At 39.9% G+C, this 24,854-nt stretch overlaps 1 protein-coding gene across 8 annotated transcripts in view; it reads left to right on the top strand.

The window, feature by feature from the left end:
* dph6 (diphthamine biosynthesis 6) overlaps positions 1 to 24,854 on the top strand; it is a 198,813-nt gene that overhangs the window by 29,174 nt on the left and 144,785 nt on the right. For all 8 annotated transcript variants that reach the window (XR_009067117.1, XR_009067118.1, XM_057859083.1 and 5 more), the window contains exon 4: positions 20,877 to 20,950. Coding sequence is in view for 6 of the 8 variants with exons in the window: in XM_057859083.1 (XP_057715066.1) it covers positions 20,877 to 20,950 (74 nt within the window). In the remaining 2 variants the exon portion in view is untranslated. The remainder of the gene's footprint in view (positions 1 to 20,876; positions 20,951 to 24,854) is intronic.

Genomic DNA, 24,854 nt, shown 5'->3' with positions numbered 1-24,854 from the left:
GTGGTGGTGGTAAGGTGTATTTGGTTATATTGTTTTCAGGAGTTGTGTTTTGATCGATTCATTTTGTACAATGTAATTCTTACACGTGATACAAAACCAGATTTGAAATCAGCCTCCTTTTAAAAAATCTGCTAGTAAAGGCCTTACTTTGTCAAACACATGCTCAACTTTGGTTAGCATAAATTGTTCAGAAATTCCTGACTGGTCGTTGAGTTTGATTCTATTCATTTTGAGTTTGTTTCCATTTCATTGCTGCCACACATTTTTCTGGATCAAGATGCTGAAGGGGATGAAGAGAAGTTGTAGTGAGGTGCTTGTCGGGGAGGCGGAGGAATCTCTTAGCTGTATCGATTAGAGAGCTGAGGTGTTGGAAGACAAGTCGGAGTAGTGTGAACTGCTGGAGAGGGCGGGGGCGGGTGTCAAAATCAAACATACAGCCCCTCTCTGATTACCGGCTTGGTGCCGCATTAGACGTTCATTGGGGGGCGACTCAACAGGAAAATGGATTTTTCTTAAAAGCGGCTTAATACATAAATCATGACCTCAGGGGTCACAGGCGAGGGTTTAGGAGAGACAATCAATAACTGAGCTAATGTGAGCTTGTTTGCGGTTCAGGGGTACCACCGAATGCTGTTCTTGAAAAGAGCTTACAAACAGCCAAAACTTGTTTCATGTTTTTGTCTCTGCACCTTTTGTCTGTTCAAAACCTATTGTTAGCTTTGTCCTTGTGTTTGTCCGACATTGCAGTTCAGATTCAGAGTTGTTTTGCAAAGCAGTAGTGCCTAGATAATGGCACAATGTAAAGTGTATTGTTTGCCAGGCACTAAGTAGAAGTAGCGTGATCTCATAGGAACAGGCCCATTTCCCCCCAAAACTAATGCTAGCTGGTCCCCGCAAATGACAGATAAAGAATCTAATTTGTTTGTATTTTTCGTCTTAATGTACTTTGCGCAAATGTGTTTAGCGATAAAGAAAGCCGATATCCTTATCTTGCCTCACCAAGGGCATGAGCCACTAACCACTGCCACGCCAGCACTGCGCATGTTCAGTCGACTTGAGCATATTTTGTCTTTTTTTCTTCCCTAACTGTATTTTTTTTAAAACAAAATAGAATGTTAAACATGTAATGACGCGATAGAAATACATTTTAAAAAATGATTATCGAAAAAATAATGATAGTTGTGTTTTGCTATAGACTGTATTAGGCCTGAACGATATTGGAGAAACTGTCATTGCGATTTGGGGGGGGGGCGATATTTTACTGCGATATTATAACTAGAGGAATTTTCACCAGATAACTTGAAAAGCTCTGTTTGGGTAAGGCCAGAACGATATTAGAAAAAAATTAACATTACGATATACAGTATATTGCCAAGGCTCCACACTTTTTGCATTGGTTGCACTTGTTGCACCTAACGTTTTTCTTAAGGTACACCAGCACAAAGGCGCACCCACATTTTTCATTGCATCACCTTTACCGCAATACTTTTAACTCATTTGCTCCCAAAAACGTATGCATACATTCTATTTTCAATTGTTTCAATGTCCCAAAAACATATTTATACGTCTTTTACGTTTTTTTTCACAAGAGACATCTTTAGGTTCTGATGCAAGTTCGCTCCAAAGCACAACGCTCAAAATCCATTTTAAAGCAATAAAACTGGCCACTGGAGGGCAGTAGCGCATTTGGTAAGAACTCATATCGGACCATGAAAGGAAATGAATGAAGAGAAATGGTCAGGAAACGAAAGTTGGAAGAAGTAAGAATTGGAGAAAAATGTGGAGAACGATGTAAACACAAGGCACATGCCCCACACAAGTTCCCTAGGTGAATTCTGTTATGAGGTAGTAGTCACTACAAAAGAAATAATAAAAAAAAATCTATCTTGATGAGACAGACAGGCGGTGATGAGGGAAAAATTTACCCGGTCTGCAGATACAGCCGCGGCCACAACAGCGTCATCTCTTAGTTCAATAGTTTAGTTATGTGGAAATAAATTGTTACTTTGCTATCAAAAGCTCTATTTGTCTTGTTGTTTATGTTATTTTGTAGAAGGAAAACATTATTCAGATGTTTGGGATGTCACAAAAGCAAAAAATAGCTGTGTTAAAGTCAAAGTTATGTTTGAAATGTTTTCCTTCTACAAAATAACAAACAACAAGATGAATAGAGCTTTTGATAGCAAAGTAACAATTTATTTACACATAACTAAACTATTGAACTGTTGATCTATTTGCGCACATAACAATTTACTTGAACATAACATCCGGGGAAGGCTCTCGGCTGCTCCTGGTTGAATGAGGTGGCTCCCAGTAATCTGATGAGTCCGGATCAAGATCAGTCTCACTTTTTTCATCATCATCGTTGGTATCAACCTCGGGTTCAGGAGTAACGCGACGTGAGCTCCGCAGAACGTGTGTGGAACCTGAAGCTGTTGTGTCCCGTCTCGGCGGACTGGGTAAACTTCTCTCTCTTCACCGTCTGTCTCATCAAGATAGATTTTTTTGAATCCTTCTTTGACAATGGTTTTGTTTTCTTTTCAAAACACTCATCCAGTGTCGTTTGCCTTTTTTTTCCCGACCGTTCTCCACATTTTTCTCACGCGTCTTCACAAGATCCCTCCAACTTCCGTTTCCTGACTATTTTTTTTCACTTCCTTTCTTGGCCCGAGATGAGTTCTTACCAAATGCGCTACTGTCCTCCTGTGGCCAGCTTTATTGCTTTAAAATGGGTTTTGAGCATTGTGCATTGCAGCTTAATTGCATCAGAACTTAGAGATGCCTCTTGTAAAAAAACAAACAAAAAAAAAACGTAAAAGACGTACAAATACGTTTTTGGGACACTGAAACTATTAAAAATAGAACATATTTATATGTTTTTGGGAGCAAATGCTTCATTGAGTGAGTCCACTCAAATTCACTCACGCTTTGTTGCCCACACTGCCGAGAACAGTTAAATGCTTCATTGAGTGAGTCCACTGAAATTCACTCACGCTTTGTTGCCCACACTGCCGAGAACAGTCTCTAACTTACACAATGAATGAGTTGCCACAGCACACTTCAGACTGGGCTGCAAGTTTAATGACGATTAACACATTTGTGCATTTGATTGTAGAGCTACCGCAACTTTTCTGGCCAGATCAAAGCTACAAACCTGTCAATCATCGGTAATGTTAAGTACCAAACGCCAGCTGTACTGGTGACCAAGAAAAACATTTTGGTCACGCTGCTTAACCGGAGGGAGGGTGAGAGGCTGTGGCACTGTACATAGCAGAAAAACATGAATATTTTTTAATAAATTAAAAACCTGATCCTTTTCACCCGTTTACGATACTCTGAAAAATGGTGCGATCTGCCCGATTTCCGATCACGTGATGGGATTGCGTACATCCCTAATTTATATATTGCCGTTTAATCCAGGCTTGCTGTATATAAAAGGGATGCAGGATCCAGGATCTGCACACTTTTTGTTTTAATGCAGTAAAGCAAAATTTTACATGTTTAAAAAAAACAAACAATTGATCGTACAGCAATGTGACTATTGCGTGTGCGCACATTACGATGGCGATGTTCAAACAATATACTGTATTGGTCTAGATGTTATCACACTTTAGTGACAATTGATGTAATATTGCTATGATTTTTCGTAGTCAAATATTGTCCTATTTTCTAGTTTTTCCTCGGTAACTAGTTACACCAGTAGAATATTTCCTCTTCAGGAGATTTAAAATAGTTTTACTGGCTATAATCAATGGGTTTGCAATTGCTCTGATTGTTAACGGTTGTCTCAATTTTACCCTGTCCTCTGCATCCTTTGCTCTCACACCAACTACCTTCATGTCCTCTTTAAACACATCCATAAACCTCCTCTTTGGTCGTCCTTTAAATTTACGGGCTTGTTATTTTAGAGAAAAAAATACTTAACGAGTATCAACACAGTTTGTGGCGGTCCCTTTACCTTTCCGAAGTCATAGTCCACTGCTAGAAAAAACACCACCTGCAGTCTGGAGAATAGTTTTAACCAGCATGTTTTCCTGCAGTCACTCTCTGGGGGAGGGTGACGGGTGCGTGATGGTCGGTTGGAGCGACTCACTGTCGACTACAGGGCAGACTACAGACCAGGCCAACATGCCGAGAGCCTGGAACCTGACCTCACCAGAAACAACATTTACATTTGTTAGTGTGCGTGTTTATAGATTAGCACACAACTGTGTGTGTGTGTGTATCCACATACATTTATACATGGACGTCAGTACATGAGCACGCATGGATCCTTTGCGGACCTGTTGGTTGATACGGACCATGAAAAGCACCTGACATGGTTTACCTCTGCATGGCACGAGAGTCTGTCATTTTGATTCACTCTCACCAAAGCTGTGACGGCAACGGGTTTAGTTTTTTTTTCCTTTTAGTTTTATACCGCACAGAATGTTTTATCCTTTTATTAGTGACAAGCAAAACGTTTAGTGGTCGTTGCATCATTTCCTCTCTGTGCAAAAACAGACCTCATTGTGAGAAACAAACAAAGGGACATTATCCCACTTTCCACAGAAAATAACATTAGCATAGTGTTTTTCACAGCTTGCAGTGCAAGAGTATTCATTGACCTACTGTATTTTGATAAAGTACCTTCCACCTAGCCTGCTGGCAAATATTTAATTTTCCGTCAGTGTTGATATGAAACACTTCCTTCGTCCTTGGGCTTGTTGGAACCTGGTCTTGTTGCTTGCTTTGGCTGTGGCCTCTCTTCCAGCCTCACTTCTGGTGAGGCCTTTATTTATGTATCTGTAAATATCTGGGAGGAAGCTTGAGAAATGTTAGTCTTCTATTTTTTTTTTCTTGATTTCCTTTATCTTGTTATTCTTTATAGACTTGTGCCCTGTGTCTGAATTGTTCTCAATGATTTAAGTGTGTAACTTAGGATATAATGTAGGGCTGCAGCTATCGAATATTTTGGTAATCAAGTATTCCGCTGAAAATTCCATCCATTAATCGAGTAATCGGATAAAACATTTTTTTTTACAGGTAAAGAGCAATCATACTGTAAATACACATAAAAAACAAGACATTTCACCTAATATTGAACTATTTTTAGACAATGAATGTCTTTATTTTAGATGTACATTGTTGACAACACCCAACAATTGCATCTCAGATGTGACTAGGAAAAAATTCACTGCTTTCATTCAAAAAAACTTAGATTTAATTGGGGAAAAATCCTAAAAATGTCATTATGCTTGATAACACACATCACTTAAAAGTTTGTTGTTTTTCCCCACGTTTTTCAATCGAATTTCCATTTGTGTCAAGCTAGTTTTAAGTTCTAGTTAAGTTTTAAGTTTAGGTCTAAATTGTAAGTCCTAATAGGATTTTGAGTTTTTGCACTGTTCCAAATAAATAAATGAAACCTGCTGTATTGGAGCACATTAGGCACCAGTGCTACTTGGTGTTTTATCTGTCAGTGACTATAGAGTTTAGATCTTCAGCCCGAACCCGACTCGGCCCGAAATTCCAAAATGTCAATTATTTACGGTCGGGCCGGACTTCTCTCTCTTTTGTCGAATAAATATATATTAATATATTTATACTAAAACGATGTATGGATGTTAAACTAAGGAATACTTGTTATAAAAATAAATAATTTGGATAAAACAGAGAAGGCGCTGTGCATGCCTGCGCACGTGAATGCCGTGGCCCCGCACTTTTTAAAAAATCTTCCCCTCCCCCCCCCGGCGCCCTCCGCGAGTCCGCACTCTGGTATTTCCTTTTCGATATGAAGCAGCAAGAAGTGAAAAACCAACTAAAGACGGGAGTATTGAAAAGGCAAACATAAGAGTGGGGTATGGAAAGGCTTCAAATTGATTGTTGAAGATGCTATACAGAAACCTGTGTCGGCTTCACTGACTGTAAATGAATGTGGCGCTTTGCTCTCATACGATAAATCTATTCAAGAATCTTTTCCAGAGTTATTTCGTTGTGCAAATGCATTTATAATGATCATAAAAATATTTAGACTATTTAAACATTGAGAAGACTTGCGTTTTTTTTCTGCCAACTCAAAGAGATTAAAATAAATGTCAAATCCACTATCCGCCTGATATAACAGTCACACAGGTAGATAAAAGTTATAAATGTTTATTGAATATGCATCTTACAGTCTTGTTTAACTGGGATAATTCGTTACAAAAGACAAGCTTTAATTTTTTTATCATTATGCACAGACATTTTCACAAATGTGATCACACAAAATGCAACCACGCATCGCATCCCCGCATTTCCTTTCTCTGGAGTCCTCACAAATAAAACATCAAATTTCATGGTTTTTTCGGGCTCGGGCCTACAAATAAAACATAGAATTTCTACAAATAAAACAAAATTTCGGGGGTTTTCGAGCTCTGGCCTGTAAGTTAATTGATCGGGCTTGGGCCGGGTCGGGCTTTAATAGTCCCGGGTCGGGTCGGTTTGGATATTTTTAGGCCCGATCTAACATCTAGTGACTACTGAGCCAAAATTGACAGCTTTATTATGTCTTTATTTTACACCCTCATCACTCGACAGCGTTGCATTTTAAAAGATTAAATCAAGCCTGTATGAAAGACTTGTTAGCCATGCATCAACAGTAGTCACAGTTAATAGCAACCAAGCCTTCGCAGGGGTTAACGTTACGTTAGCAAGGTACAGTACCGTTAATCTTATGTATTAGCGCTACGTTAACTTAATTTTACTTTGTCCTGAGAATCACTCCTCCACTCTTGGAGTAAACAGGGTGCCTTCGGTGGAGTGGCGGCTAGGAGGGCGGGTCGCGCCGTGGTGCCCGGCCCGGGTTTTGGGGGCGATCATCGGTCGTCGGGTCCAGCCAGGGGTGCGGACGCGTCGGGGAGGCCGCTGGTAGCCCGGGCCAGGTGGTTGTAGTGTTATGCAAACACTTTCTTACAGTGAATACATGAAACTGTGTTCGCCTTGGTCTCAAGTACACTTCTGCATTGTTACCTACAGAAGGTTTAAATTTAGAGTACCGGTATTCTGCCAAAATCTCTTACATCTGCGAAACGTCTACATTAGTCGAATTTGACACCCAAAGTACTACCGTGCGATCTAAACTTGTTTTGTTTAGATGCATACAGGTTAAGGTACTAAAAAATTCCTTAAGAAAATACTTAAATGTAGTTATATCAAATAAGGACGGTTTAAATACGCTACATGACTAATGTAGTCAACTGGTTCAAAGATAACACAAAAAATGCAATGGTTAAAAGTATGAGAGGGTAATACATGCAAAAAGTATTTTTGAGGCAGTGAAAAGGTTCTAAAAAACAAAAAAAAACAGAAATAGTACTCGCCGCTTCTAAATGATGTGCGCATGTGTGCGGATGCTTGCGCAAGCGCGCTGAGCATTGTGTAGGACGTTTCGCCGCTTAGTAAGGAATGGCCGAACACAGGTACCACTTTTTGCACCGCTTAGAATTGCTTTTAAAGCCGATAGTAACAAGATAGCATTTGTATTTCGAGGAAGCTAACATGACTATTCAGCAGATGTTAGATGGAAGTAATGCAAAAGTCTTTAGCCATTCCTGCCATCAATAACAGTCACTGGGTTAAAAAACTTAACTTACCAATACAGAAGATGCTCAGTTGGTTATGGAATCTGGCAGGCCTGACAAATTGTACGCCACTAAATGAGACTGGTGTCTTGGGCAGAATTTTTAGAACATTCATTATTAGAGGCGTGCGAAATTTCCGATTCTTAGATTATTCGCGATTCGGCCGTGGAAGATTAAAAAACGATTCACAAATATCCAAATTCCGATTATTGAATTATACCAGGTAAAGCGGAAGTAAAACACAGTCAGCGCGGCCTTTGGGACGCAATGAGGAACGGACCGAGAGTAAATATCATGTTCAACTCATGCCGCTAGATAAAAAAAAAAAAAATCATACCTGACTGCGGCTGACAGCCGCTACAAACAACGCCCAGTTGCTAGTTGCTACAAACATACGGCTACAGTAGATATCATATATATATATATATAGAACTAGATGCAAAATGACAGACGACGTCGGTGTTAGAACATGTGTTATTGAACAGAGATGCGAAATGACAGACTTTCCGGCGTAAGTAAAGAGCCGCCATCTTAAAGCAGTAGACCTCTCTAAAAGGTTCTGTTGTAGCGAACCTAATTAACTTTTTATCTAAAATACTGCTAAATCGGCAGAATCGAATCGAATCGTAGGTGCCCAAAGATTCCCAGCTCTATTCATTATAGTGAGAGTCTGAATATGAGAAGATCCTCAAGTTTTTTTTTTTGTCTTAATCATAACATCAATCTATGATGTGTTCAACATCTGCTTCTGCAACATTGGAAGTCACCTTGGGGTATGTCCACCTTCACAAGATGACTACTAAGACGTTGATTTAAAACAAAATAAGCCAACACTAAACCTCCTGTCAGTTTGATGTGTCTCGAATTGTTAGGACAGTCAGCCACGCCCCGGGACTGTGTGTCCGCATTGCATTAAACACAATCACTTGACCCAAGCTGGCCCTATCCCTCACATTCTACATGCACTTGAGCTGTCCCAGCCCCTCTCTCCATGTTCTCACCGTGTCATTACATTACATGACTATAGGGTGCTGAGCTGATCTAATGGAGGGAACATTAAAAGTGACCAGTCACTTACTTGATGGGAGAGCTTGATGGTGAGTGTTTGACGGGAGATGGGGGGATTAGGGTTAGAAGTGGCGTCGATATGATGAAGGCAATACACTGTGTGATGGTGCCCCAATGCCCTTGAGCAAGCTGTCATTCAAAGCACTTTAATTAATTTCTCTACCATTTCGCCTTCAACTCCTCCTCCCCCTACCTCACCATCATGCCCGCCACATGCGAGAGGTAATAACAGAATGGAAAGTGCACGTCAACAACGTAGGACTCGATAAAAAGACGTATTTCTTTCTTTCTTTTGCATGGAAATATGTGTCAAGGCGGTGCATAATAGTCAAGATTCGCCAAGTCGGGCATCTCACTATTGCCAGAATGAGTCGAAGGAGGCATGTTGGATTTTGCTAAATGGAGCCTTTGTATTGTTAAGCAGTATAATTAAGATGTCACAGTGACAGACATTGGGAGGGAGCTAATGAGGGTTTTTATGCATTCCACAGGAATGTAGAATTTTGAATATTTCATGGTGTTCTAATTGTCCTGCTTGCTGCTAATGGCTTCTATTCTTCAGTATTGTAAAGTTTTGCCTGTGTATTAGGCTATGTTGGGCAAGTAACGCATTCCAATCGTTTGTGCTCAAGACTGTAAAATGAACCTGACCAAGACTTGCTCGAATTTAGGGATCACTGAGATAAAAGTCCAGATCAAGACCAGGACCAAGACTGTCTTTTGGGACTCAAGTCTTACACCAGACCAAGACCTTTCAAATTTGTCTTGTCTTCGTCTCAAATGTACAACACTTCATTCCATATTAGCTATCCATTATCTACTATCAGAGGTTGCGCTAGACTTTTTCGTTGTCTGTCATTTTGACTGACAGTGTCATAAAAATCCGGTCATAATCTATTTTTACCCATCACTTACATTTTTAAAATGATAATAATGACATATTCAATAGTATTTAGTTTTCATTCATTTTTAATTAATATTCTGTCCGAACAAGGTTAACAAGAGGCAAACAGACAGCGGAGTGCACCAATCAGCGACGGGCAGACGTGCCGTTAGCAAAGCGACGAGGGCAGGACAAGGGACTTGCGCGCGGAAGTAAACATACGAGGAGAACGGAGTTTATTCAACATGGCTAGCGCGAGACAGACTGTTGTCAATGACTCGTGTCGATGTGTTTTAGCTCATTTAAAACAGAATTTACCGCGGATTGGAACATATTCTCGGCTCTCCCGTTCGCCATCCGTGTTGTTATAGAGACGACTTTCGGCGCGCAAGAGTGACGTTGCTCGTGAAGAACACGTCACGCAAATAAACAAATCTAATTTGTCGAATGATTTTGTACCTACTCGAGAGGCTGTGTCCCAGACTTTTCTCAGTGTTTGAAAAATACAGGGAGAACAGTCTGGCCGTGCCAGGCAAACACTCAGTTGCCTTGACATTTTTCCGAGTAAGGCCAACGACGTCACGCATCAAGAGAGACAATAGCTAATTAATATGCTCACTCGCCACCCTGTGGTCTGGGGTTTGAATTGCAACCTGTCAAAATGACGGATGGACTTCAGTTTTTTCCGTCACCGTTTTAAAAAACCGGTCAACGACGGAAAATATTCGGTTAACGCGACCCCTGTCTACTATATAGAGTTTATTCTCTCGAGGGTTGTGGGTAGCAAGGGGAATGGCCACCAGTCAATCACAGTACACTCACATTCTTACTGGCACTGATTACACTGCCTGCATGGAGGGATCACCATATGTTCAATTGTAATGTGTAACACACTCTTTTGGATGAATGGCAAAACAAAGGCGCAATTCTCAAGTGTGAAATTTTACTTTGCGATTTAAAAGAAAACTATTCCAAAACAACTTATTACTAATGTCCCCAAAAAGAATGTCGACTTTCTATTGGGATTTTAAACTATTTCATAAAATTACAAATATAACATGTAGGCTACAGTGATCCGTTGTTTTTCATGGTTATTGGGGACACCCGCCCCCGCGATAATGGAAAATAACAACAACAACAAAAATGTGTGTGTGTTCAATGTATTTATTCAGATTTAGCATTCGAAAGAGATACATATATATAAGACATGTTCCCCTCCTCCCCCAAAGTATAATAGATAAAAAAAGAACCTTTCATGTGTATGTATACCGTATTTTTTGGACTATAAGTCGCAGTTTTGGTCATAGTTTGGCTGGGGGTGCGACTTATACTCAGGAGCGACTTATGTGTGAAATTAATAACACTTCATGATATCAGTTCACATGTTATTTTGGTGTTTTGGAGTGACACTGATGGTTTGGTAAACTTGTTAGCATGTTCTTTATGCTATAGTTATCTGAATAACACTTAATAGCTATGGCCACGTTCGCGTTCTGCTAAGCCTGTTGCAATATGCAATAATTCCATGTATCGCGCGATAAATAAAAATGAAGGCGGTAATTTTTCGGCTGCGATTTATCGCCTCGCATGCACGTGCGTGCACCAGACATGGTGTTAAACGTTCGGATTCCTCGTTACCAACTGCGCAAAATGCATCTTCGTTCCAGGTCCGGCAAAAACTAGCGCCGGAGCCAATCGTTCCCATTATATCCTATTGTTGAGTGACCGTAGACCATCTACGGCGCGCCGGTGTTGTTGACGTGTGGGCGCTCCCGTCAGGAGTGACATTTCACGCGGGGCGGCTATTTTTCGGCACAACGTCGGATATTTACAACGAAGTCCGCCAAAACATTGTTACCGACTTGGCTGCTACGAGCAACCTCGCTTTGACAACGAACAGCTGAATGAAATTAAGAGCGCTGCACGTCAAACTCGTCTTGTTGATGAAAGTCAATTGTCATTTGCTGGTGTTGTGTAGTAATGAGCGGACGTGACTTCAGCGGCGCTTGCTAACTTTTTTAATGCGTGCACACACTGGATATCATGAAATGGCAAACTAGATGTGCTACGGACCATGCCATTGGCTACGTGAACCCAGAGTTATTACGGGACACGTAGTCCATGTACTACATCGATGAATTCTAAACTGTCATGACTGAATGGAAGTTAAGAAGGCCAAATCAATCCATACCAGTCACTATAGATAATGTTGCAACTTGCAAATATTGTTAATTCAGTACGTGACACAGATGGATTCGAACCACAAATAGGATGTCTTGCTCATGTAGTAAACCTAGCTGCTAAGAGAGCTGTAGCAATCAACAGTGTGCCCTGCCTCACTTTACAAACAGTAAAGATTGTTCTCAGCACTTTTATACAAATTTTTTTCAGATCAGTAAGAAGTAAGCACATAAATATTATGCACTAAAATGCATGTTTAAATGATGGCAATTTAATTTTTGCTTGTTAGCAAAAAAAAAAAAAAACAACAACAACAAAAAAAACCGAAACAAAAAATATAATTGTTATTTTTTTTTACAGAGAATTAAATGTATTGAATCGGCTCGAAAATCGTGTCCCCCGTATCAAAAATCGTACCGAACCATGACTTAACTGTATCGTTGCATCCCTATGGAACACCATTGCAGAAGCTGTGACGGGAAAAGTTTTCATTTGCCTAAATGCTTAAGTTATTAAGTGCAATTTTTATTTTTTCATTTTATTTATTCTGTGTTTCTGTGCGGTATCAGTATTGTTGTGTTTTTTACTTAAGAGGCATGGTTTATTGTTTTTAGTTGTGATTTCTTAAAAAGTATTTTTGAATTTAAGAGTAAATATTTCTCGCGTTTAAATGGGTATACTTGGTCTATTAATATATACTGTATTATATATTTATATATTATATACGTATATGTAAATTTGGGGGGGGTGCAATAATACCGCATATCGCAATAATTTATGAGAATAATTATCGCACACTAAAATTTGTTATCGCGTCAGGCCTACGTTCTGCCTTTGGCAGTGTGTGTTCAATTGTATTATTGACTTTTTTATATTGAAATGCATGCTTTTAGTTTGTGGCGCTTTCACGCCCACGTGGGGGCGCACTCGCACTTGTTTACGTGAAGAAGAGCGCTCACACGCCAGAAGAAGACGGACAGCTACGCAGGGTCTGAGTGAGTGGGCGAGTTAGCGAGAAACAAAGCTGCGAACCTACGTTCATTGATTATGCTTGTAAAATATCTCTACAGGGGCAATGCCTGTGTGTATCATCTTTTCTGCTGTTGTTGTTGTGTGTTTTCCACTCGCGATCGGACACTTAGAGCCAGTTGTGCGGTTGTTTGAACGATGTGCTAATGCTAGTGAACGCATGTTAACCGTTTGTGTCATTGTTGTAGTAGCACCTAATTATAATTTATTTACGTTGATGCGAACCTGTTTGGTTTCGAGGACAAAATTGATTCAGCAAATTATACGAACGTCCAGCATCGTCATTTGGGAGTTTAGCTCGCTGTATAGCCAGGACCGAGCCGTAGCGTCCTGGTGAGGACAGTATATACGCATTTTGTTGTCCATGCACTGTACACTGTACACTTATTCAGCATGTTGTTCTCTATTTTATTTTTTTATTAAATTGCCTTTCAAGATGACATATCTGTTCTATGTGTTGGATTTTATCAAGTAAATTTCCCCCAAAAATGCGACTTAAACTCCGGTGCGACTGACATATGTTTTTTTTTTTCTTCGTTGGGCATTTTATGGCTGGTGCGACTTATACTCAGGGGTGACTTGTAGTCCGAAAAATACGGTAAATGTTTTTTAAGCACTTCAAATGTAATAATTATGATTAGTTTAAACATGTTACTGTCCCACGGAGTTATATTTAAACAGGAATAACGTACCAAAATGCTTGTATTTATTAAATGCTGCATTGAGTGAGTCCACTCAAGTCCGCTCACGCTGCTGAGCATTTAAACACACACAATGAGTTGACGCAGCATACTACCGCTAGTGTTTAATAAGCTAAACGACTCGGCTCCTTTGAAGGCAGCGCTCCCGAGGTTCTCTGGCAAGATCAAAGCTTCAACGCATGTCACTCATCGTCAACTTTAACAAGCAAACTGCAGCTGGCCTTGTGAGTAAGAAAGCAGCAGGAGGGAGGGTGAGAGGCTGTACGTGATCGGATTGGGATATCTCTCTAAAATACTGTATTTGTTTATTTGTTTTTTAATTGAAAAAAATCTGCGATGGACTGAGGGTGCGAAGTTTGAAGCCCGAAGTAGCGAGGGATCACTGTATTGTAGGGCTGCAGCTATCAATTATTTTAGTAGTCGATTAATCAATGAACTAGTTAGTTCAACTAATCGAGTACCTGAGCTGCGCCTCAAATGGTATAAAATGGTAAATAAATGAGGATCTAAGCACAACAAAAGAACAATTGACTAACTTACATAGCAAAATTCCGCGAGCTTAAATGCTATAAAATGCTTACTTCTTCCTTACAATGCTCTTAACAAATGGTTCAAACACATAGTCCCACAAAAATGGCTAACTATAATTATAAACTAAATTACGAATCTATTAAAAAAAACATTAGCTCAAACAAAAACTTAGCTTATGTTGATCTTAACAGGGAGCAGCTGGGATTCGGCCATGTGAAATTAGTTATGTCATATTCACTGTCTCCATTAGAAGGAAGTGTATCCACTCAAATCAATAAAACTAAATGCAAACACTTTCAAAACAAATCATTACAACGCTACTTTAGTTAAAAGAATACTCGAGGCAGCAAATTTAATTTGAATCTTTTTTCTGATGGAATTACTCGAGTTAGTCGATTAATCGTTGCAGCACTACTGTATTGCACTAAAAAATAAAATCAAATTAAGAGCTAAACACCTAGAAATGTCAGTGTGGCCACTTTTTGTAAATACACCCTACGTAGATTCACACAGGGGCAATATGTTTGCTTCAGACACGTATACGACTGAATTCATCTACAAATTGCCATTTTTTGGTAAAGTGAACTCAAAACTAGAACCTACTTTGAAGTCAGCCAGTGTCAAGGAACAGATTATATTCCATTTTGAAGATCCTCCTGTTTCAGGCATCTATTTTGAACACAGCTATGTGGTATTTTTCTCCTCTCAGTGTAGGTCAAATGTATGGCTTACCTGAAGGCAGCGTGACTGTGAATACAATTGAACAACTTTTTTATGCCCCTACAAAGATGAATGTATATATAATTAGAAAGTATATCACGCACACTACCTAGCGATTGAGTTTAACGGCCGTGTCTTTTCTTTGTGGAGCATGCCCACTGGCCTTAATCTTCCCCCGCAGCTGACATCTTAATAACTCAGTCCTCTTCCATCAATTTACACGGGAGACAATCCGGATGTGGGGGTAAGGAGGAGTTTAATGAATTTGACAATTAGTAACAAGAGTTAATGACTGCATGAGGCTAAGTACCCTGATGGACATGGCTAGGGGACCAAGGGCTTCCATTGCTCAGGGCCATAGATCCTCATTAATAGCTTTTTTGTGCCTGATGGAAAGAAAGAAAGATAGCAATGGCGTGCCTTTGTTTAGCAGTTGCCTCCAATGGGGCTGCTGCAGGGTTGTGCGGTCACACGTTGCCGGGCTTGAATTAGTCCCGCTCAGGGCACGATATAATGCAGGGCCTCGGGTCCAGCATCAGGTGGAACTGCCTTTAATGAAGCGGGAAACGTAACATGGAATGGGATTTCTCTGCCAACAGTCATTGTAGATACAAGGTCAAATCCCATCAACTACTAAACCAGATAAGTATGATTATTTATTGGCTGACCTTCCTCTCTGTCTTTTTATTTGTGATTTTGTTAGCTACAATTAGTAGCTCGTTGCTCATTGTATTAATTACCTCTTTGGGTGGCCTTAGCATGCCTGCAAAACTCACCATTTTTTCGAATGCGTACACCTTATCGAAAATGAGTGAAAAACACTCCTAGTAAACTCACTCGCTCACCTTTGAAAAAATGTGCTTCTTACTCTAATTTCAATTTAGTGGTAGTTATCTATAACAGGGCAGGACCAACCGTTTAGTATTTCTGACCACCAGTTCAGAAGTTGTGAGTTCATATCCTATTATGTGGAGCTTTATATGGGTACTCAGGCATGAGGTGTACAATGTTTGCTAATGATTTGTTTGCACTTGTATGTACAACAGAAATAAAATCATGGATGCAGCATCAGCTACTGGTCATCTGGTCATTTTTGAAGTATAGAGTGATGTCACAAACACTCAAAACTCACCTGAGCTGTTCAGACAGAAAAGCATTTTGTCCATGTCTGATATGGAACTACCTACCGTATGTGGTTTCAATCCGTCTCGCAAAAATCTGATTCATGTTCTTTGTGGCTGTTCAGACCAGTGTTGTTTTCATCAACGATATCGAAAATAGAACACTTTTTTCATGACGATGATGAGACGATAACGAGCTAAAAAACGTGTTTTGGGACACTAAAACATAACGAGAAAAATGCCAGTTTTCGTCTGACGAGACGATACTTTTTGTTATAATAGTTTTAGTATAAATAGTTTCCGTCACATGTTCACTAAGTATGACATTTTATATGTAGTTAGTCTAAATCGTAGCAGTTTGCTTGTGTCAGTCATTTGACGTGCTGTGCCCCCCAACTCGCCAGTGTTCTTTCCTCTCAAGGCTTGCACACACAGTAAGATTTGTTTTCTTATCTTGCCCAGAGAGAATATGCAATGTTGCTATTGCCTTTAAAGGTCTGTGCTGAGTGAACATCACACACTAAATGTAACTCGTGGCATTAGCATAGCATTAGCCTAATGCTAACGGCAAACGTTTTCTTGAACTCCTTTTTTTCTTTTTACATACAGTTTGTGACGTCCTTGTGGCTATAATTAATTGAAAATAATAAATGTTTTCATGCTGAGCGTATTATCACCAAGTAGGCGTTGTCGTTGTAGAAGCTAAAATATGTGCTCATCTGTCAATGTTCATTCGAAATACAGAGGTACATCGACATACGATCACTTCGACACGCGATCTTTTCGACATCCGAAGTAAAATTTGACTCGCCATTTGACTTGTTTCTACGTACGACGACATGCTCGAAATGCGACGATTTATGACAGCGCCGCAGTTTCTTGCCGCCATGAGACGGAGGCACGGCGGATGTTCTTGTCAGAGAAAACATGGGTTCCAAGAATGTTAGTGCAGGTGTTGAAACAACAACCCTACCACAAAACGCTGCTCCACGGACGTAAAAGTTCCCCCCGCCCCCCAAAAATCTTAAGCTTTCCCAAAAAGGTTGGGCTCCTTCCAATGTTTCTACTTGGGACGGTAATTCACGTGTGGCTTGTTGTCTATGGTTTGCCACTGCAACTTGGCCTACGCACTTTGACGTTGCGTAACATTGACCGCAACCAAATCTCAACATCTTGGTCTCAAATCCCTTAAGTTTCAATGGCAACCAAGTGATCTTTTTGTTCACGAACCATTGGCGTTGAGATACCCAACCTACCTCTTATATTCTTTTTATTGTCATTTCTTATCCCAATTTGTGCCTCCTAATTGGCCTCTTTAGGAAGTGACAGTTGCGTTTAGGCAAAGGGTTATCATTGCATTAGAGAAGAGCGCTGGCCCTGAGGCTTACCTCGAATTACACGACTGTGCCTGCAGCCGCCTTAGCTCCTACGCCGGGCCTGAAACGCTATCAGTCCGACTTAATTACTGTCACTTGGCAATAGAATTGACTGTAATGTTTCTCACAATGGAGGGATGTTAAAACATATTGGATCCTGAGGCCTGAAGAGGTTTAAACCTGAGGTCACACAGTTACTGTATATCTATGTTTGTAATTCATGTTCCTCTTTTTACCTTTTACACCACATACTATTTGGTATCCAAAACATGCACACTCACACACACATATAGATGCATACGCAAACAACAGTGCATTTTTTATCTGATTAGCAGGCATGCCTACTTGGAGTCGTATGTGTGTTTGTGTGCAGCCTAGCATCAGGCCCCAGGCAGGGCATGGATTTCATTTAGGAAAGTATCAAAGGTTTACACGCTGTTCGCTTTAATCAGCATGTTTATCAGGCAGAGAAAAATTGCAGGAAGCGAGGATGGGCGGGAGGGAGGCGGAGGACGAGGACGACCGCGAGGGTTATCTTAAGGACCAGTAGCCAGGGAAATTGATAATGTCTACAAGGTAATTTACTGGAGACCGCTCCATCCGCCGCACTACTACCACCAGCTAGGCATTCTAATTACATCCCGTGTAATGTTCTAATGAATCTGCAGGTGTGTGTCGGTGGGGTAGAGACATTGCAGTAGGGAATTTGTGTATGCACATGCACCACTGCACCTTGCGTGTGCTTGTGTGATTGTTGGTATGACTTTAGATTTGAACCTTTTCCTAGTCTTCCCTGGAGCCATACAGTATATGAATATGATAAAAAGCAATTAGAATGGCCCTCACCCAGTGATGTATGGAAAATAGACTAAAGAGAAAACAAAACAAATAAAAATGTTTGTTGGTAGTTGTAGCGGCTAGAAGTGGAAATGTAGGAAAATGAAAAGTTAAAACTAATGGGTGAATTGTGGTTCACAAAGCTAAACTTAATTAGTATAATGCCTAAGGGTGTAACTCTACATGTATTTGTATTGAGCCGTTTCGGTACGTGGTGCTCGGTTTGGGACGGAGGCGTACCGAACGAGTTTCTGACGCAATGTAACCCTTACTTTTCGAGGCTGTGAGTCGATCGGGTTACAGTTTCTTTGTGTAGATTATATTTAATTCGTCTTTTCTACTATAATGAGGACCAACACGGTATGACAGTATAACCCAGAAACGTCAACGGCACGACAACGTGGCTGCCGCGAGAACGCTCTCGCTCTACGATCTCAGTTCGGTACGTACTTTGGTTTTGAGGTCACGGTTCGGTTCATTTTCGGTACAGTAAGAAAACAAAATGCAAAATATAAATGTGCTAATTGTTTAGTACACACCTTTTTGCTTTCAACAATAGGAACATTAGCCTATACAAACCTAGAATTCTGCTCAAAAAGTAGCGGGTATTTAAAGATAATCCAATGACAATTTGCCTTTCAGACCCCGCGTATTGGTCAGCTTTCTTTCTGAAAGTCCTGTGCTAAAGAAAAAAGCAATCCCAATGACAAAGATTTTAACATGTATTTTACAAATGAAATGCCTCAATGAATCTTTTTTTTTTCTCTTATGAACGGTTTTCAAAAGCTTTATTGGTGGATTTTCTCAAGTTAAAGTGCCACACATAAATTAATATATTTAATTGTGTACGCAGGATCTGTGTATTATTTTTATTATTTAATTACAGGTGTTTAAGCTCATTTCAATTTATTTTATTTAAATGGGCTATTATTTATTATGTGTTTATATTTTACAAATGTGATGTAGTATTCATTTATATTGTATATTTTATGTTGTATAACTTTAGTTCCTATGTGAATATTAGTTCCTACTTGTTTTGTCGTGATAGGAGGGTTTTGTATTGAACACGGGGCCGTGTTGGTTATTATTATAGCAGAGAAGACAGCAGTAAATCAACAAAGACAAGTCAACTGTGCCCCGATCTACCACTCAAGAGATCTGATGGACTCAAAAAGTGGGTTACGATTGCATATTAGTTTGAAAATCGACCGGATCCACCGTATTTTTACACGAGTGACTTCCGGTCTGCCCGATCCTAGCTACCGGTAGTAGTATTGACGCAGGAGGGTCGCGTCTCGCGTCAAATAATAAACTCTGTCGTTCTTTTCGCGTGCGTCGTGTTGAGCCGCTTCTGGGACGCGTCTAACACGTGGCCGCACTGCGACTGGTGTGCATTGGCTGATTGACTTTAACGCCCGCGTTTCACTGCGTTCTCACGGCGGCCACGTTGTTGCGCCGTTGACGTTTCTGGGTTATGCTATCCTACCGTGTTGGTCCTCATTACAGTAGAGAAGACGGAGTAAATATAGTCTACACAAAGAAACTGTAACCCGATCGACTCACAGTCTCGAAAAGTAAGGGTTACATTACGTCAGGAACTCGTTCGGTACGCCTCCGTTCCGATCCGAGCACCACGTACCGAAACGGTTCAATACAAATACATGCACCGTTACACCCTTAGTACCTACCATAATTTCATTGTGATCCATCCACAAATAACAGTGAGGTAGCAATTTTAGGTCCATGGTTAATCAGCCTTGACCCAAAAGAAAAAAAGAAAAAAAAACGGCTCTGAGGATCAATGCGAACACAACCCTAGAATATAACTACCAATTTTCATTCTGATCCATCTACGAATAACAAGGAGTAGCAATTTTAGTTAGTTAGTTTTAGTTTTTGAGACCTCTCTCCAGGCAGTCTGAAAAGTTATTATTGTCAATTTTCTTTTGTTGTACAGGCTGAAGGCCTGTCAAGGTGCTACTCAAATAGTAGCTTTTCTTCTTGTGGAATTGATTTTTAAGTCCTACTTCTTCGTTATTTGTTAACCATTTGTCATGATACTTGGTAGCTCTATAGCAAGGGCCAGTATCTATCGATCTTCGGAGGCCTTTTTTTTTCTTCGATTAGTGTTGATTAATTACCGTAATTGTGGACTAATTCTTCGGATATAGCCAGTAGAGGGCAGCTTTATGGAAGTTAGGTATTTGCCAATAGAGGGCAGCCTTCAGCCTGAATAGCACACAAGTGCTTGCTTTTCTGGATCGCCCAGCACTAGTTGGAGGCAATTATGCTTCAAAATTGGTCTAGCTTTGGATAGAAATGTGGTGGAAAATGTGCCCGATAGTTAATCAGAGTTGACCTTTTATGTTGTTTATTTTTATGTCGAATGTTAATTTATTTTTTTAAAAAAAAAGTACTATGCTCCATTGATTTATTACAGATTCTTTAAAACTATAAGTAAAAATACCTTAAAAAAATCAAGTTAAAAATATTTATCTAGCCAATGTACTGTATCATACACATGTGGACTCATAGTTTATGTAGACAGATCTCCAGGGAATATGGGTTGAACCACAGTGACTTTGATATGACCAGAATGTAAACATCCTGGCTGAGAATGGAAAGACTTGCCATGAGTGCCAGAGTATATGTCACTGTGTTTGTGCGTGGCTCAGGTCAGATTAGGAACACCATTGTAGGTTGAGCAAACAGTATTTACCCCCCACGGGACGCGTACGTCATCGGTGTTACTGAGTGTATATCACACATATTGTCGAAAATGGAGGAAAAAGCCTTTGTATTTGAAGGTTCCTTCATTCTCTCCACAGGAAAAGGAGGGTGTCGAAGCAGTGTCTGCAGGGGCCATTCTCTCTGATTACCAGAGGGTCCGTGTTGAAAATGTGTAAGTCTTACAACACACACTCACACGATGGTACAGTAGAACACAACTTTTGACTTTAATTACACTTCATTCAGACAGTAAGCTCTGTTTCAAAACCAGCTCTGTCAACCTTCATAGTTTTCACTTTATGTAGGCAGAGGTGTGCATTGCTGTACTAAAATTCCACCCATCAGAGAGGCTTTTAGGAGATCTTTCTTGGACTCTATTGTCACCTTCATTGCACACAGAAATCAAAATCAGAATTTTAAAAAATTATTTCGTACACTTCTGTGTGAACATCCACAGATCTGATTTGAATGGATTCAAGAGGCGCATCAGAAAAGTTTCTCACTTGTCACAAAAGAATAAAAGATTTTAAAATCCTGAGCAGTTTATAAAGGGTATTTAGGCATATGTGGGTCTGGGTGGGTGCATTCTCTTAATATCCATAAATACATATTTTAATCTCAGCACATTTAGAAAAAAATAATTATATCTTAGTAAAGTTGAAAATAGGCATGTGCTGGGATGATATTCTGACAGTATGATAACTTAAGCCAAAATATCAGTTTCACGTTATCACGGTATTGCAATTACAGCTCTAAAATGTGTTACTTTGAGATATTTGGTTTTTAAAAAAAACAACAACCTTTTTTCCATTGAACAGGATTTTAATTTTTCAAAACATATTAGCAAATTGGAACACAAATACAATGGTAATTTAAAATAATTTTAGAACTTGCAGTCCTTTAGGTGAGCCGCACTCTCTTTTTCAACACAGACAGTTGCTAGAGAGAAAAACACCGCCTGTTCTGCCACCGCTAGACACACTAAACACGCTGGAGTTAACTCTCGTAGCTGGTGGGAAACGTTCATGACAGTGTTTACCAGTGTTGTTAATCTTACTTTAAAAAAGTAATGCATCACAGTTACAAATTACTTCTCCCAAAAAGTAATTGCGTTAGTACCGTATTTTTCAGACTACAAGTCGCACCTGAGTATAAGTCGCACCAGCCATAAAATGCCCAACGAAGAGAATAAAAAACATATATAAGTCGCACCGGAGTATAAGTCGCATTTTGGGGGGAAATTTACTTGATAAAATCCAACACATAGAACAGATACAGTGAGGAGAACAAGTATTTGATACACTGCCAATGGGTTTTCCCATTGACTGTGTATCAAATACTTGCTCTCCCCACTGTATGTCATCTTGAAAGGCAATTTAATATAAAAATACAATAGAGAATAGCATGCAGAATAAGTGTACAGTGTACAGTGCATGAGCAACGAAATGCGAATTTACTGTCCTCACCAGGACACTACGGCTCGGTCCTGGCTATACAACGAGCTAAACTCCCAAATGACGATGCTGGACGTCCGTATAAGTTGCTGAATCAATTTCGTCCTCGATACCAAACAGGTTCGCATTAATGTAAATAAATGATAATTTGGTGATATTACAGCAATGACACAAACGGTTAGCATGCGTTCGCGAGCATTAGCACATCGTTCAAACAACCACACAACTGGCTCTAAGTGTCCGATCGCGGGTGGAAAACACACAACAACAACAGAAAAGATGATACACACAGGTATTGCCTCTGTAGAGATATTTTACAAGCATAAACAATGAACGTAGTTTCGCAGCCGTGTTTCTCTCTCGCTAACTCGGCCACTCACTCAGAGCTGCGTAGCTGTCCATCTTCTGGCGTTTGAGCGCTCTTCATCACGTAAGCAAGTGCGAGTGCGCCCCCACGTGGGCGTGAAAGTGCCACAAACTAAAAGCATGCATTTCAATATAAAAAAGTAAATAATAACAATTGAACACACATTGCCAAAGGCAGAACGCGAACGTGGCCATAGCTATTAAGAGTTATTCAGATAACTATAGCATAAAGAACATGCTAACAAGGTTACCAAACAAAACACCAAAATAACATGTGAAATTATATCATAATGTGTTAATATATTATTTCACACATAAGTCGCTCCTGAGTATAAGTCACACCCCCAACCAAACTATGAAAAAATCTGCGACTAGTCCGAAAAATACGGTAACTCAGTTACCTGAATGTAAGAGTAATTAGTTACTTGGCAAAGTAACTGGTGATAATTTTTCATGTTTTTTTTCTCCCCAAAAACAAAACAAAACAGGTATTTGAAGTTTAAAGGCTTTTGGGCCAGTTCGCCCTAGCCCAATTCTTTACCCTAAACTTAACTAGACATGGGTATTGCGGGTATTGCAATAACTAGACAGTAACCTTTGCTTTGTGTGGAAGTCATTTAATGTTGTGAGTCAACCATTAAAGTTGTTAAAATTGCTCTCGTAATTGCATTAGTTCCCTTCTATCTACTTTCGACATGTGTAAGTTTTAAAACTGTTTCATCATTTAAAGATAGAGTTAAGTCAAGATTTTGCCGATCTGGGGGCATTTTAGATAAAAATTTACTTAGGTTTGCTAGGAAGGTTTTCTACAACAGAGCCTTCCTGAGAGGTCTACTGCTTTAAGATGGCCGCTGTTTACTAACGCATCTAGTTCTTTATACATGTTGCTAATGCCGCCGTGTCATTCATTTGCATCTAGTTCTATAATATGTGATATCTACCGTAGCATCATGTAGGCGAAGTTTGAAGGCTATCAGCTACAGTCAGGTATTATTGGAGCCACCTAGCATCGCGTTTGCAACGGCCTCCCCACTCCTCCTCTGCTCTCTCGTCTCTGTGAGTCCGTCTCTCTCAGACTTTAGTCGCGTCATTCAACCAACATAGTAACGCATAGTAAGTCTCAGTAACGGTAACGGTAGGCCTGTCGCGATAACAAATTTTAGTGGGCGATAAATTATCTCATAAATTATTGCGATATGCGTTATTATTGCGACCCCCCCCCCCCCCCCCCCCCCAAAAAAAAAAAAACCAAAAAAAAAACTTTTTGGGAGTGTTTATTTATTGTCATCATCATCGGTATCATTGACAGTTGCAAGATGTGATATGAGCAACCCGAAAAAAACGAAGAAAAGACGAGGGCTGCAGGAGAAGCATATGCTTATCAAGTCCCGTCCCCTTTTAACCGATTTACAATAACACAGTGAGAATACAGTATCTATTAATAGATCAAGTACACCCATTTAAACGCAATAAATGTTTACTTTTAAATTATAAAAAATACCTTTTAAGAAATCACAACTAAAAACAATAGACCATGCCTCTTTCAAGTAAAACACAACAATATTAATAGAAACACATAATAAATGTCTTTTTCAAGAAAAAAATTAAATTGCACTTAATAACTGAAGCATTTAGGCACATAGGTATAAAGTTGCAGTAACAGTAATTGCACTTCAACAACAACAGAGAAAAATAGACTAATTAAGTAGCAGTAACAAAAATTTGGCTCCCAAAGGTATCAAATACAGTGGTACCTCTACATACGATCGCTTCGACACACGAACTTTTCGACATCCGACGTAAAATTTGACTCGCCATTTGTTTCTACATCCGACGACATGCTCGAAATACGACGACAATGGCAGCACCGCAGACGAATGCATGGCGGATTTTCTTGTGTGACAAATCACAGGTTTCAGAAAAGGTTGGTACAGGTGGTGAAACAAGGAAAAAGTTGACGCTTACCTTCTAAATGAAGATGCAAATGACAGAAAAATATGAGCGTAGGGTGGGCATCCGTGAAATGGCTCAACAATACATCTGCACAGTCCTCCGACGACCATCGTTCGCCAGTCTTATAAGTTAAGCTGACAATTCTTATTGTGGTAACATCTCCAGAGAAATCGCCAGCTTCGCCACGTTTTCATCATTTCTTTCACAACTTATTCAACACAAAACGCCTGCTGTCTGCCGCAATTGACGATGTTCTCAAGAAAGCATTGAAAGCGAAAGTAAACTTTCACCCGCTCCCCTCCC

Source organism: Corythoichthys intestinalis, chromosome 15 (genome assembly GCF_030265065.1).
Source record: "Corythoichthys intestinalis isolate RoL2023-P3 chromosome 15, ASM3026506v1, whole genome shotgun sequence".
NCBI lineage: Eukaryota > Metazoa > Chordata > Actinopteri > Syngnathiformes > Syngnathidae > Corythoichthys > Corythoichthys intestinalis.
Note: the sequence above shows the minus strand (reverse complement) of the source record. Positions and strands in the feature narration are given on the sequence as shown.